Genomic DNA, 15,764 nt, shown 5'->3' with positions numbered 1-15,764 from the left:
AATCAGCTACGGCCTCGAGGATCATCGTGGGATTCTTTGACTTGTAGCCGGTCGTGTAGGCCCCCATCGTCACGGGGTGTGACCGGGTCTGCCAACCGCATCGTGCCTGAAGCAGAAACACAGATATCGACGCTCCAAAGCGTCAACGATACGCATAAACAACTCCCTGCGCATTCTAAAACGCCGCCTGAACATGGTTGCGGGAAATCGCGGGTTCTCTGAAAAGTAGTCGTCATATAGCCGCTGATGTGCAGCTACGTGATCCCGATCAATCACCGCTCGGCGGTGGACAACCCGTGGAGGGCGAGGTATCGCCTGCTGTTCCACCATACGCATGTACCGCTCCATCTCGCAGTTCATGTAGGCCTCCATAGCCCCGTTCATCCTTCGTTCGTACTCCTCAGCATCCCCACCATTACCACCACTGCTACCACCCGCGTTACTCATCGTTCGATGATGCTCTTGTAGAGAAATTTAGAGAGAGAGAAAACTCGTTAAAACAAGTGGTGCAAATGAAAATGAAACTAAAATCGCGTTTATATAGGCTTTCAAAAAAAAAAATCGAAAAATCGCGCTGGCCGATCGGGACGCCACAATGGCGGCCAGCGCGAGGCGATCGGCTAGCCCACGCCGCTTTTTTTCGCCGATTTCGGCTGGCCTATTGCAATGGTTCGGCTAGCCGACCGGCTAGCGACGCGAATCGGCTAGCCGGCATTGTGGATGCTCTAAGAGCATCCTCAATGGTAATAGGCCAGCCATAGGCCAACCACTCTCTCTCCCCGCCACGTCGCAACACTGTAAAAAATTCACCTGCCACATCAGATAGGCCAAAGCCGCAATAAAAATAATTCAAAAACAACTACATTTTACGGAATAAAATTTACGATTAAATTACGGAATTAAATTTACGAGACATATACGGAAAAAATTCATTCATTTCATTAAAAAAAAAGGTATATAGTTTTTAAAAAAATACATGATTTTTTTCAAAAAAAAAGGACTTCCACACACGAGCCCCGCCACTCTCTACTCCTCGTCGTCGCCGGCGGCATCCGCCGCCGCCGCCACCCGGGGTATCCGAGCCCGCGTCTGAACCCCCCACCAGTGCCCTCGAGGCATCCAAATCCACCCGCATATTCTCGAGCATCGAGTAGAGGAACATCTTCTCCGTGGGGTCGGTTGCGGCCTTCCACTCTTGGAAGACCTCGAACATATGTTCCTCCGTCTTCGCACGCGAGAATAACGTGTACGCGCGTGGGGGTGGGGGGCCGAGATGACCTCATGGGGCGATAGGGGGGATCCTCCCCTCGCTGCCCGTTGCGCCCGCTTTTTGCCAACCGGGCGAGGGCGACGAGCAACGGATGGAGGGGACGGAAACTCCTCAGCATCCGGGGGGAGGTCGTGGGATCCGCCGCCGTAGTCGCCGGAATAGTTCAGCCTCTGCTTCTTCGGCCACCCAGCGTCGCACCCCGCCCGGAACTTCTCGGAGTCCTTCAGCAACACATAGCATTCCCAGAAGAGGAATTCCTTATACTTCCCCGACAAGGGGAACCGACTCTCCGCTATCCTCCGGCGTCCTCCTCATTCTCCGTCTACTAGTCACCGGGCGGAGGGCGTTGGCGTACAACCCCGAAAAATGGCCGACCGCGGCCCTAATGCGCTCCCACCTCTTCCGGCACTCCTCCCCGCTGAAGTCTTTCCCGTGCGGGCAGTTCCTCCCAGTAGGCAGCTCTAATCTTCGCCCACATGTTGACGACCCGCTGGTTGTTCGCAACCAGCGGATCGTCGCACACCGTCAACCACGCCTTGGCCACCCCGGCGTACTCATCCTCCGTCCACTTCCTCCGGATGGGGGTGTCGTCAACAGCGGGCTGCGACGACTCGCCGACCGCCTTGGCCTTCCCCTTTCGTCTTCTTCTTCTTCGGCGCGGTCCGACCCGCTGGAACGGGAGTGTCCGGATCCCCGAGATCGATCCTCATCTCATGCAATGACAAAAGGTCATCGCTAGTGAACTGCGTCTCCACCGGGGTCGACGTGTGAGACGAAGCCGTCAAAAAATCAAGAGAGGGACAATAAACCGTGTCCCCCTCCCCCGGTGGCCCCTGCATCCCCGGATGCATACCGTGCCGCATCCCTCCTCGCCACATCATCCCCATCATCTGCTGCCGCATCCGGGGCATACCTCCCACCCCCGCGCGACCGCCCGCCGCTCCCCGCCCGCCGCCAAGATCCCCACGGCATACCCCGGTTCCCCCGAATGCCCCCCTGCACCCTCCCCCCCCGGCGCTCCAGCCATCATCCCCATCAACCGCCCCCAAGGGACGTTAAACCCCGGGCCCATCTGCCCGCCCATCCGGCCCCATCCAGATCCCACGGGTACCGTGGGCGTATGAGAGCCGCTCGTCGCCGGACTGGACTCGTTGTTGTTGTCCATCGCTCGATGATGTTCTTGTACAGAAAGCTAGAGAGAGAGAAAACTCGTTAAAACAAGTGGTGCAAATGAAAATGAAACTAAAATCGCGTATATATAGGTTTTCAAAAAAAAAACAAAAAAAAAACGAAAATAGGCGCTGGCCGATCGGCACGCCACAATGGCGGCCCGCGCCCCTGAATCGGCTACCCCACGCCGATTTTCTGGCCGATTCGCTGCTGGCCGACTGCAATGGTTCGGCTAGCGACGCGAATCGGCTAGCCGGCATTGTGGATGCTCTAAGAAAAAAAAAGAAAGGACATGACTATTTAGTGTAACAAATGGCATCAAATAAGTTTTTAGCATAGAGGTGGATGGGGAAAAAGAAATCGAAATCTCAAATAGTAGGATATAAAAAGGAATAATTGGGCAAATTCGAAATCTAAAAGCCAAAATAATGAGTACTCCTACAAAATAACAAGAATCACCGTTGATATCATAAGATGTTAAATTATTAATTTTGTGTGTATTCAAGTAGTAAAATTGTTAGTAACATTAAATTATACTTTCTCGAGATGACTCATTTCTTGATCGATACAAAATTTTATATAGTGATTTTTGTATGTAGAATGAAGAGATAATAAAGTAAAGATAAAGATTCTTTTACAATTTTAAGAATGAATCAATTTTATTGGTACAAATTAAAAAGGAAAGTGATCATCTTCATACAGATAAAGTCGAGAAAAAATTTCATAGAGTACACCACATGGCAATGTGAGGTGGTATGCCCGACCAATATTAATTTGCCAATTGGAAATATACAAGGCCTCTACTTCAAGCTAGAAGCATAAAAAATTTGGAAAGAAGAATGCATTCTCATTTATTATGGAAACTATCCCTATTAATATGCATTTTCGTTTATGTGTACCCTAAAATGAATGATATTATCATATTGCACCATCAACTTTTTTGACTTTGCTGTCTTAGCTTGGTGTGCATATTGCTTCAAGTGGCTTTGACCTTTTCTTTGTTTTTGTCTTGTAACTCTTTGCTCTGCTTATCTCTCGCTGGGGGTTTGAGTACTTTGGTGCATTTAATGCATGTATTGAAAAAAAATGTGAGTATATTATTACAGTTTTAATAACCTTGAATGCCGTATTATATTTTAATTAAATTGTCTTGAACTCTTGATAATATGCTGGGGTTAACCCAATCACCGTCTGGACGATTTTCTTAATTGGTTTGTTAAAGATTTGAGTACTTTCCGAAATGTCCAATTCTATTATGAGTGAACTGCATAAAAGGGCCCAAACTTTTCGGCTTGTTGCACCGTTGACCCCTAACAAAAAAAAATCTCACCATAGGGGTCTGACAAAATATAAAATCACAAACCAGGTTTTTTCAGACCATAATACTCTCACCTCCTAAAAGGGCATTCTCGTCAAACACAGACACCATGCTGACACCGCCCCCGCCATGCAGTCTGCTTCATGTACCGGCACACTTACACATCAAGAGGATGTGACTTAAAGTAATATTTTTTCACTCTATATAAATATGTATCTTAAAAAGACTTATTTTTAATTACACTTATTTTTAATTAAGATATCACAATTCATCCTCTCTCAACTCTCAAACAATTTCTCTCTCTCTACCTATCCCCTCGCCGACCTTCCTCTTCAATTTCCGGCAGCAGATCAACGACGCCGCCCCTCTTTGTGCTTCAGACCTCACCCCACCCGCCGCCCTTCGTTTTTGTTTTCCCCCATTTACACTTTCTCTTCTCTTTCCCTCCTCCCTAGCTTTCAATTAGGGATCTAGGGTTTTTGACTACGATTCGCTTGATTACTATACCGGGAAGCTTGAGCAGGAATCCCGGATTCGAATCCTCATCTCCTCTCCAGCTCGATTCTTCGCCATGAGCTGCAGCGATTGCATCCGTTACCGTCGATTTCTCCTCGCTCGTCTCATTACTCTGCAAAGCAGGCTTCGTGTCCTCCAATCTCATCTCGTGCTCATCCAATTTCGGAGAAAGCGATACATTTTTTCTTTCTCTCAAGTATCTGTCCATACTTTCCACCAAGCCGAACTTCGCCAGCTCTGCCGAGCCATCTCCGAAGGATTTGTCTTCGCCGGAGAACGGACATTGCCGGGGATTTGTCTTCTTGAGGAGGATTAGAGCTGGGATTTGAAATTGATTCTTCATGACTGGATTCAGTTTGATCGGAAAAATTCTCGCGGCAGTCGTAAAATTTGAATTCGCCGACCGCATCATGAAATTCATCATCGCATTTGTTGAATTGCGTGCTCGATTTCGTCTCCTCCATTTGAAGCTATCGCCTGAATTGTGAAAACGAACAACTTCTCACTTCTTAATAATGGTTGTTAAAAATGTGTAAATTTATGTTGGAGATTATAATCTCTTTCGTCTAAAATTGGATGAAGTTGATCTATTGATAAATCTAGTAAAATAATTGAAGGGCCATAGGATATATGACCCACACTGTATGATTTTACAAAGCTCTGTAAGTCAATATAGAGTGGGTGAGCAGGATGTCAGATGTCAGTTATCAGACAAAATTGTCCTTCAAGCTATTTGGGCAATTTCGTCCGAAAAATGGCAAAATATACAAGGTTGGTGATTTTATATTTTGTCAGACCCCTATGATGGAATTTTTTTTTGTTAGGGATCAACGGTGCAACAAGCCGAAAAGTTAGGGCCCTTTTATGCCGTTCACTCTTCTATTATTTTTTTTTGTAATGTCCAATTCTATTATTTTAATTCTTGATTTTAAATGGGCAGTGTTATTAATGGAAAACGGTCAAACACATATTCTAGAGGGTAATGTGCCATTTTCGGGCATATGAATAAGTTTTGGAAAATGGATATCTGGAAAGTGTAGAAACAAATTTCTATTATTAGAATGTATTTCCTTACTCATTTTTATAATGAGAACCGTGAAAAAGGGAAAGAGAATAAAGGATCAAATAAACATAAAAAGTGAAGCATCTTTAACCATATTATTTGATCACATGATATGACATATCTATTAAAAATTAGGATAATGATAAATGTACATTATTGTATGTACACAATCAATTTTTTTTAACATTTTATATTTAAAACCGATTTACATATATTAAATGATTTAAAATAAATTTCATACTAATCATTTTGTAACACTTTAAAAAAATTGAAATTATAACTTAAATAATTGTATATTTAAGAAAAAAAATATTTTCCTGCTAAATATTGTATAATTAATTCGAATAAAGCTCGGAATCATGTTACAATTTGACATAAAATTTCTATATCACTTCTTTCTTATTGCTACATATGATAAAATAAATAACAAAGCAAATTTTTAATCAAATTCAATTTAATTTAAAAATTTAAGGATTAAAATAATAGAATTGGACATTTAAATATATGCCTTTATTTAAAGAATTTATTATTCAATTCCCACCTATAGTATTTTATTCGAATATTTCCTCAACAACATTCTTTTCGATAACCATTTTATAATTTTAAAGATTCTTTTCATTATTTAAGTTCTAATTTGATATAGAGTCTTCGTAATTCTATAGATACTTCTTAGATGTTTGAACTTTGAAGTGATGTATATAAAGAATCAAACATATTTTAAAACTCCCTCCATTTGAAAACATACACACATTTTAGACTAATATAAAAAAACCAATTTTTGATACAAGACTTCAATTTTTTCCAAAACTATCAAAATATATCCCCTTAAAATTTCTAATACATGGGCCTTGACAACAATTAAAATAGTAATACTCCACATCTCATTCTACTGACATTTCAATTGCAATGAAATCTAGTAGTAAAAGAAACTTAAATAAAAGCTAAGAGGAATGAGTGGAAGTCCTATATCCGACAGCATATCAGAAAAACTGAGGGAGAGGAACATGCTCACACTATATAATGTCCCCTTGGACTCAAGTCTCTATCAGTCATATTCTTCTCTCCAACTTGAACTTTTTTTAATAACAAAACTTGGAAAATTAATTTCTTAAACAATACTATAAAAATTGATGTTTATTATGTTCATGAAATTCAATAAGTGAGAAAAAAGGGGTTGGCTCATGAATAAAACTTGGGTATCCAATATGGAAATCATCCTTACTGCATTGCAACATTACATGTGAAGACTGAATCATTTCCGAAACAAAGAAAATTTGATCCACTTTAATAATTATTAATCTAGCTAACTAATGTTGAATATTGCATATGAATGTGATAAGCAGAAACAGGGCCCTCAACAGCTGTCTCTCTCCTTCAAAGACTTGCTTGCTCTCTTTACCCCATTCATTGCATAGTAAGGATTTCCCCACCTCCAATAATGTAATTTTTACTTGGATTTCATATTCTTCATTTTTCGGTCTCTCATCTATTGTGGCAAAAATTAGGCCTCCGGTTCAAGACTCAAATTGTGTTACACCTTCTATTCTAGCATATCATCCTTATTAGCAAGGACTCGAATCTAAAGAACCTCGTACTATCATGAACGAACATCATATCCGACCACCTACAACTAACTCCGCGCAATTCTTAAAGGGTTGAAATAAATATAAAAGGTGAATCTAGATTTTTAAACTCCAAAGGGGAAAGGCCGAAAGACCCATGCATGATTCAAGTGATTACACTAATTCAAGTGAACACAGCATACAAGAATTCACATTAAACTAAGTTGGCAAACAAGGAGAATAGACCAAGCTGACCCTAACTCACTTTATGGTGCAAGGCCCACGTGCCCAGCACGTGAAACACATCATAGAAAAAGATGAATAATTGATAGAAGATAAAAAGGAGCAACTACAATGGACATGATACAAAAGCGAGTTTGTCAAGAAATTATACAATAGCACATGCATTTATGAGGACTATTTTCTTGTTGTCCATATTGAGGAAGCACATACTATTATGCACACAGATCAGATGTCCATTTGCTATTCTTAGTTAGTCTAACTCTTTTTTAATCTCCACACTCATTTTGAGCAGTGGTACTTGATGGCAAAGAAGAAGAAGACCTGGTTCAGTCTAATTAAGAGGTTTTTCATTTCAGAGCCACAACCAAGAAGGGAAAAGGTACACAACGTTATACTTTTCAAATTCATATTTTACTGTGTAGAAGATTTACCTGAACTGCTTCGATCTCTCGTGCGCTGCGAAAAGGATAAGCGAAGGAGATGGGTGTGCCGATTGCTTAAAGTGAAAGAACTCGTGCCATCGTCTCCGCGGGAAAGGCTACCATGGCAACTCACAGCAACAGACACTCCTGAGCTTCAGCAGAATGGGGAAACAGCTCATCCCGAATCTTCTGAAAACCACAATCATGCCATTATTCGCAACAACACATTAGAAGCTTCGGCTGCCATCAAAGTTCAAGCTGCATTTCGTGGTTATCTAGTGAGTCTTTTTTAGATCCTTTACTTCTTGAAAGTAGCACATTTAGGAGAACTAATGAGATGAGTAAAAACATTATCAATGTCATTATCACTCCAGGCTAGGAAAGCACTACGAGCACTGAAAGGAGTCGTCAAGCTTCAAGCTCTTATTCGAGGTTGGGCTGTTCGACAGCAAGCTATCAACACCCTCAAGTGTCTGCAGTCCATAGTAAACATCCAATCAGAAGTTTTCTCAAACAAGTGTGAAAGAGTTACGGAGTTGCGGTGTAAAGATTACAAATCACAGGATTTCAGCGAAAAGGACATAAAGGTTAAGTTGTGGAATGTGGTTTCCTTAATCTACATCCATGTATTTAGCTTCTGTTCTTTATACTAAAATAAGAAATAGAATTATGATGAGTACAAACAAAAAGGGTACATACACAATAAACTACATCAATAAAACAAATTTTAGGTGCAGTTGTTTCCATTATCCATCAATATCTGATGATAAGTAATCTTCTACAAAAGTGCAGGTAGATCTCAACAGCCAAAAGAGGTGGGATGACAGTACATTGACCAAGGAAGAGCTAAAAGCCCTGCTTCTTACTAAAAGAGAGGCTTCTATCAAGAGAGAGAGGGTTAGAGAATACTACTTGAACCACCGGGTGAGTTTTTTTTTAGTGTCAACTTTCATTATAGCAATAGCATCCACTTTTTGAATTATCCTCATATCACTATATATTGCCAGAGATCTGCAGAAACAGAACGTGACAAGGTATATGGGAGACGGAGATATTGGTTAGAACAGTGGGTAGATTCCCAGCTAGCTAAAAGTGAAAGTCCAGGCAATTTGATTGGAACCTTGTCAGCTAATTCAAGAAACATAGATGAAATTGGGGGCAAACTGAGAAATTTTCAAAAGCAATATCAAGCAGATGTTTCAGAGTCTCCTGCATATGTCCCAAGAAAACCATATCATCATAGGAAGCAGCGGTCCACAGGAGATGAAACTTTATTTGTAGGTTCTCCTATCATTCCTGCATACATGGCCTCGACAGAATCTGCCAAAGCGAAAGCTAGATCAACGAGCTCCCCAAGATTACGACCACTTAGTTTTGATGTATGTTCTGAGATTACCTCTCCTTATAAGCATAAGCTGTCTCCAATATCATCTATTAACAGTGAGCTGACAAGCAGTAGTTGGGTTGGGAATCATTATCATATGGGATCCTCACATCGATCTCCACGCTTTAAAGGATCACCTGGTCCAATCAAATCAACGATGAGCACGAAGGACATCAAACTTTGGGGCCTTCATCACCAAATAGGTACTAATGTTTCTCCCACAGCTTGTGCATGTCCATTGGGGAAATAAACTGTAGCAGATATCTGGGATGGGATATTTTACTTAAGTTTCATGCAAGTTATTGTATCTTATATCTTACAACCAAAACATGAAGTACCATGTCAGTGATATATCCATTCCGTTAAAAGAATTGGAAAGGAGCATAAGGACTCTCTGATCTTCATTGTACAGAAGTTTAATATAGTAATCAACTAGCACTGGTTTCTAAAAAAAAAATTGTAACTTCAATTATCCCAGAATTTGAAGTGCTATTGACTATTAAGTTTGGACCTCTGCTTCCAGGTTAACGTGATATTTTTCCCTCTATTCCCTAATTCTCCCCAGTGATTCCGAGCATATTGTGTTTTGAATAAGTTCTGCAAATATGAAAGAGATTAGTGACAGTATCAATTGTAAGTAAATGGTTATATGAAATCAGATGTAGACACAATAAACACTGAGAAATTGAGATGCAAAACCATTAAGCCCCCAAAAAAGACTACCACTTTTGATCATCACTGCAACACTGCGAGCAGCAGTTATAGGCATCAAGACATTCAGCTTCTAACGCAGCCCTGTGGAGGTCTGTGCGTGCTTGATGAATTCTCCATCTCTTCGCACCTCCCTTATTGATTGAATGAAGATCGTGTCGGCCTCAAATTTCACAGTCGATCATCTAAGCAAAACATCAAACAGCTTCAAGGCGCAATCAGAAACCGAGTGAAGCACAAAAGCGAAGGCTTTGGAATCATTAAAGTGGAAGCCCACCCCCGGCCAGGGGATATACTTTGCGGCGAAGAGAGGCGATACTTAGGGCGATTCGAGGAGGGAGTCTCTCCGGCGAGGCGACTACACATGGCGAAATTTATTGGGGAGTTTTTTTTCAAATTCTGGCACGTAAGAGCGCGTTGTTGCCTAGGACGAGATCCCCCACGTGGCACGCTTTCGTCACTTGCCCAATTTGAAAAAAAGGGATATTGGTCTATAAAATCATAAAATTTGCCGCAAATTTGATATTTCCACTCACTTTGAAATTGATCTACAATATCATAAATTTTGCACTTTTTTAGGTATTTTTCAAATTGACTCAAATAAGATATTTTCATCAAAATCTTATTTTACATTAGCAATCGTGATATACGTTTTATGGTATTTCAAATTACCTTTTAAGTTCATAACAAGTAGAATAAAAAGTCACGTAGAAAACGACATTGATTTAATTGTGCCAATTATGATTAAAAAAAGGCCTCGTAAATAGTCAAATATGATGATAGACATGCCGTGAGAAATACCAAACAAAGTGCAAAGTTTGTGATATTTTAAACCAATTTTAAAGTTTGTGAGAAATACCAAATTTTTGGGTAAAGTTCATGATTTTAGGGACCAATATCTCATTTTAAAAATAGATTTTAACTTTTAATTATAAATATGTTTTTTAATTATAATAATTAATTTTCATTTTAAAAAATCTAATTTTAAAATAAAATGAAATAAAATTATAATTTCACAACGATCCACACCTAACGGTTCCGTAAATTAGTTGAAGATTATATTTTGAACTTTCTAAAAGTTTAAGAGAAAGAGAGAAGGAAGATTTGGCTGAAAAAGTAAAGAGAAAAATATCATTTCTGTTACTCAAACTATAAGAAATTACCATATCCAATACTAGAGAAATAAAAAAAAATCATATTGAGTACCTAGATATCTCATTTTTATGAAAGTTTAAAAATGTCCATGTCTTGGGGGTATTTTTGGTACTTCCTATGTCCGAAGGAAGATGACCCTTTCTTGAGCGGCACAAGAATTTATGAAACTTTATCTTATGTCAAAGTGGAGAGAGTTTAGTAAGAAAGAGAGAATATAATATAGAAAAATGTGTTTTTACTTTTAGTAATGGTCATGTTGGGACAAATCTAAAAGAGGAAAGTGAATCTCTTCAATGAGACAGATGAAATATAAATTTGCGATGAATGGCGAAAAAGTATTACAAATATAATTACACCTTAGTTCATAGACTATCCATAACATTTTTAAAAATACAAAGATTATTGGCGTGCAAAACACAAAATTCGTTCAATCAAAAGTTAATGATATTTAAACATATGACGCCGAGTTTTGAAATGAAGCCACTATGAACTTTTGTGCACTCCATGTGTCCAGAATAACAATTCTATTTTGCCTATTTGTAGTGTTCTGCTATTTCATCTCTCTTACTTTTTTACATTTTCTTTCATACTCTTTCTCTTTATTTTTGCTATTTTTGCTTTTATCTACTTTTTCTCATCTTGATTATATTTTTAATAAATTCGTGTAGTCTGACAAATAAGACTCTCATCACTCTTACTTTTTACATTTTTTTTCTTAGTCTCTCTATTTATTTTTCCTTTTATCTATTTTATTTCATCTTTATTAAATTTAAATAAACTCATGTAGTTTACAAATAAGACTCTCATTTGTCTCGCTCCTTCCGTCCCAATTAAATTGGTAAAAAAAAATTGGACATGAAAATTAAGGCACTGTGTTGAACAAATCAAATAAAATAGAAAACAAAAAAAATAAGAGAGATAAAAAGAGAGTAAAATAGATAATTAAATAAAATAAGAGCGATTAAATGTTTTATTTTTTTATCAAAAAAGAAAATGACTCAATAGACTTAACTTAGTTGGAAAAAAGGGAGTAAATTTTTTACATTTTCTTTCTTACTCTTACTCTTTCTCTTTATTTTTCCTTTTATCTATTTATTTTTCATCTTTATTAAATTTTTAATAAACTCGTGTATACGACTATTTTGTTATGGACGAGATAATAGCATTATTTATACTCCATAAATTCAAAATTTTCTGTATGATGAGTACAATGTACGAGAAGCGATATATTTAGATTGATTTTTCATCTTCCTGCGAGTTCCCCTTTCTCAAGTCTATCAATGGGAAATTGGAATCGGAGATATATGCCCAGAAGGAAGCCCAGGCACTACGACTACGAAGATCCGCCTCCAACTTCCCCAATATCATATTCTTCTGGTTCGTATTCAGCTACTTCTTTTTCATCTAAATTTCGTTTTCATCCCATCATATTTTCTATGCTTATTCAATCATGATTCCTCAATTGGAATTTGAAAAAAAGCAATTGCAATTGTGTGCCTGGTTTTTGATCAAATATGTCCACAATTGTCAACGCTTTTGGATTTATGCGAACAATCAGATTGCTAGTTGTTTCGTTATCCCAATTATTCTATTTTCCCCGTAATTGCAGTGTGCATATTTTGTTTCCTGCTATCTTTTTTTTTTCTTATCTGTGGATATGCTAACAATAATTGAAGCTGAAAGAGATATCCGGTTTTGGTTGGGGATTTTTTATCAATGTTAAGCTATTATGCTATTGACATTGTTCATAAGCCAATATAACCTGAATATCTGGACAGTTAAGATCTCTGCATTTACTTAATTCAGCAAAAATACATGCTCATCACAGACTTGATTCAGCAAAAATACATGCTCAGCAAAAATACAAAAGATCCATCTTTAATTTTTTTCACATAAGCATATCTGAGCACTAGACTGCCAGTGCTAAACCATTTTACCTTTGCATATTTTTCAGTAGTTCACGTCAATCTACTTCTTGCCAAGTAACAAGGTCTGAACAATTAGAAGAACACCATTTTAGGTTATTTTTGTTCATATAACTCCAACATAATTGAGTTATCTGCCCTACCAAACTGCCCTTTAATATTTTATCTGCCAAAGTGCCAAGTCTTGTTCTATGGTTGGAGGTATCATTTCGAATTGAAAACTTTTAAAGCAACGGAAATCGATATTGTAATTAGTAGCATCTTAATCTTGTAGCTGTCAACTTTTCTGTTAACATCTTTTTGAAATACTGTAATTGATGTATTGATTGTACTTTCAAAGGACTTGCTCACAATAGGGTGCCATCATGGGAAATTGACTATTGTCATTCTTGTAAAGTTCCTTGGAATAAGGTGTTGGCATCCAAAAAGTACATATACAGTTATCCAAGTGTGCTGAATTGGGATGGTTCTGCTGGTAAAGAAGCATTGGAGAATGCAAAACAGCGATTTTGGGCCAAGATCAATGGTCTTCTATGCGATAAGCCTTTGCCAGACCCAGACATGTACATCAGTGAGATTGAGTGGAACCCTCAAATAGATCGTGAGTTGATGGAAGATCTGGATCATCAAGTTTTTAATCCAGATGAAGCAGAGAAGATAGAGCAGCTGGATACTATTAATGAAGAAGTTGAGTGCACTCAAACACAGCATGATAAAAACCAATACGCTAGTGATAACCAATGGGAAACAGATCAGGTGATAGGTACTGGAAATGTAAAAGAAGAGAATGGTTGGGGTAGGTGGGACGATTCATTAAATCTGACAAATGACGATCCATGGGAGCAAAGTTGCCGAAAACTTGTTGGTTCTTCAAATGATAATGCTTGGGGGAGTAGAAATGAGTCTTGGAATTGGCCCCAGGGGCTTGACAGTACAAGGTCATCTTCCTTTGCTGATCATGGATGCGGCAAGCTTTGGAATTGTAATGAGAAAACTGTGGATGTAAGAGAAGACGGATGGGGACAAGGACAAGGACAAAGAGAGATAAATTCTTGGAGTCGGGGTCCAGCAAATAACAATTCTACAGGAGTGACATCATTTGAAAATAACAATTCTATAGGCTCAAAAGAGATAGGATGGAGGGGCAACAGGAATGTGTCTTGGGGTGTGCGCGATTCTGAATATCATGATAATGAGACTAAGCATTGGGATCCAAATTTCAGGCGGGGTGGATGGTCCTCTAGGGGTGGTGGCCGAAAGAGAGAGAGTTCTGTACAACACGTCAACATATAAGAGTTCCAGATATCTTGGCGACTCCTATGGATATGGTCATCAGATGTGAAGATTTTCAGGAACTTGGTTAATATTATGTTGTAAAGTTCTTAGAAAGTGTAATTGCTTTGGGGAATTTACATTTTCAGCACTACTTTTTGCCAATAGTGCAGATCACCAAATATTTTACCAGGAAAATGCTTATAGCTATTTTACTGAGGAAACGTTGGTTGTTTTTTTTTTTGAGGTTTTGGAGAATGCAAACGTTTCTTAAGGATTCACAGATTCTATGTAAACTTGTCGAAGGATGTAGCTTGTGTTAATAGCCAATCCCACTGAGAAGGTAAGATTGAATTTATTCTTCTAATATTTCTTCCAAGTTTATTTTGGTATCTAGCGCTGTTACATGCTCTGTAGCAATCCGATGTATTCCCTCCCTCCATCTCCAACCCTTCTGCTGAGTCCTGAGACTGATGGATGTTGTTGAATGTGAACTATTTTCATTTTCATCTGAGAGTATATTCTTTGAGAGAAGAACATGAAGGAGGGATCTGTGTCCCCGACCTTCACTTGGCTACATGGAATTCTTGGACAGATTCTTGTGCTCCTTTTTACCTCAGTTCCTACAACCTTGAGCGAAATAGCCAAACAAGGCCTTTGAATGCACTTATAATAGCTGTAGCTTTATTTATGCTTGATCCGCAGAACTTTGTTATTCCTCATAAGTCATGCTTAAGCATATATCTGAAAAATAACATTTATTTTTTTAGATCTGGATCTGGATCTACAATACTTGCTAAGTTGAATTACGATGAGAGAGACCCTTAACTCTTGTGTGAAGGCTTGGCCTACCTGCAGCTCTTTTCGCTCTTTTTTGTCAGTAATTTCACCTCCAATACGTGACTCATTTTCTATGCTCTCTCTGCATTCAATATCCGTTGAGTTTTGCATTTATTGCTTTGAGCAATGATATGGCAATTTGCAATAGATTAGATGCCAGCCATGTGGTATTTTCATATAAATGTGTAGGATGTAGATTATGACCTTCTTGTATCTGACTTTCTGTAACAGGGAATTAGCTGGTGAATCAACAGCCTGCGGCAGTGATATCTTTAGATGCATGCTGATCATTTTGAGGTCCGTAAATATGGACTTCCTAAGATTTTGATGCTTATGGTAGGGTGGCATATGATTTGTGATTCGGTGATTTGGTTGAGGATGAAGATGTTAAACGCCCTCTAGGGTCCTTAAGAAACAAATGCTAGTTTGCATAATGGGAAGAATTGTAAGAATCATCTTATAGAAGAGAGAAAAAAGAAACACAGTTTTTTGTTGATTTAAGTTTGTTGGAGTGATTTGAAATTCAAATCAGTTAAGAGTGACTTGCTGTCTGGCTTAGTTGTACTTTTGTATCAGTGTTGTTATTTTGGTTTTATTAGATTGTCCTAATTTTATACTCCTTCGTCCCACAAAATTACATGCATTTGAAATTGAAATAGCATGGGAAGCAATGCACAACTAGTAAAATAAGATAGATGAGATAAAGAGTAGTTAAATAATGTTAGTGGATAGTGAGATCATATTATTATTAGTGTTTAATGAGTTATAATAGTGGGCCATAGTGGTGATATAAATAAATTGACATACATGAGTAATGAATTGAGGATAACTTTCCATAAACGGAAATGCTTATATTTTTATGGGACAGACAAAAATAAAAGTACACATTTTTATGGGACGGAGAGAGAGTATA

The 15,764-nt window shown here is 38.6% G+C and overlaps 2 protein-coding genes and 1 long non-coding RNA gene across 5 annotated transcripts; 2 read left to right on the top strand and 1 right to left on the bottom strand.

Annotated features, from left to right (window-relative positions):
* Positions 1 to 6,519: 6,519 nt before the first annotated feature.
* Positions 6,520 to 10,078, bottom strand: LOC125192267. 3 transcript variants are annotated; one of them, XR_007171335.1, is made up of 5 exons: positions 9,672 to 10,078; positions 9,460 to 9,545; positions 7,914 to 8,037; positions 7,574 to 7,753; positions 6,520 to 7,473 (listed from the first exon to the last, which is right to left on the bottom strand). It is a non-coding gene; the product is annotated as an uncharacterized LOC125192267 (long non-coding RNA). The 3 variants fall into 3 exon arrangements; XR_007171334.1 differs by having other exon boundaries at positions 6,520 to 7,753; XR_007171336.1 differs by lacking the exons at positions 6,520 to 7,473; positions 7,574 to 7,753; positions 7,914 to 8,037 and adding an exon at positions 8,652 to 9,085 and having other exon boundaries at positions 9,672 to 10,074.
* LOC125192266 (protein IQ-DOMAIN 11-like) lies at positions 7,392 to 9,495 on the top strand. The gene is made up of 5 exons (XM_048089791.1): positions 7,392 to 7,521; positions 7,609 to 7,842; positions 7,939 to 8,151; positions 8,357 to 8,488; positions 8,572 to 9,495. Exons 1-5 carry the CDS (start codon positions 7,444 to 7,446, stop codon positions 9,196 to 9,198), a joined length of 1,284 nt encoding a protein of 427 aa, XP_047945748.1. The 5' UTR covers positions 7,392 to 7,443; the 3' UTR covers positions 9,199 to 9,495.
* A 1,950-nt stretch (positions 10,079 to 12,028) lies between the features above and the next one.
* LOC125196739 lies at positions 12,029 to 15,467 on the top strand. Its single transcript, XM_048095353.1, has 3 exons — positions 12,029 to 12,191; positions 13,080 to 14,354; positions 15,083 to 15,467. The coding sequence occupies exons 1-2, from the start codon at positions 12,095 to 12,097 to the stop codon at positions 14,030 to 14,032; spliced, it is 1,050 nt and encodes a 349-aa protein (XP_047951310.1). The 5' UTR covers positions 12,029 to 12,094; the 3' UTR covers positions 14,033 to 14,354; positions 15,083 to 15,467.
* The last annotated feature ends 297 nt before the right edge of the window (positions 15,468 to 15,764 follow it).

This window comes from Salvia hispanica, chromosome 6, assembly GCF_023119035.1.
Source record: "Salvia hispanica cultivar TCC Black 2014 chromosome 6, UniMelb_Shisp_WGS_1.0, whole genome shotgun sequence".
In the NCBI taxonomy this organism is placed as follows: Eukaryota; Viridiplantae; Streptophyta; class Magnoliopsida; order Lamiales; family Lamiaceae; genus Salvia; species Salvia hispanica.
Note: the sequence above shows the minus strand (reverse complement) of the source record. Positions and strands in the feature narration are given on the sequence as shown.

Excerpts from the sequence above, each read along its gene's own strand:
- LOC125192266 (XM_048089791.1), top strand. The coding sequence starts at position 7,444 with ATGGCAAAGAAGAAGAAGACCTGGTTCAGTCTAATTAAGAGGTTTTTC. Across the intron at positions 7,522-7,608 it reads CACAACCAAGAAGGGAAAAG|GATAAGCGAAGGAGATGGGT; the intron begins GTACACAACGTT and ends CGCTGCGAAAAG. Across the intron at positions 7,843-7,938 it reads CTGCATTTCGTGGTTATCTA|GCTAGGAAAGCACTACGAGC; the intron begins GTGAGTCTTTTT and ends TTATCACTCCAG.
- LOC125196739 (XM_048095353.1), top strand. The coding sequence starts at position 12,095 with ATGGGAAATTGGAATCGGAGATATATGCCCAGAAGGAAGCCCAGGCAC. Across the intron at positions 12,192-13,079 it reads CCCAATATCATATTCTTCTG|GACTTGCTCACAATAGGGTG; the intron begins GTTCGTATTCAG and ends GTACTTTCAAAG.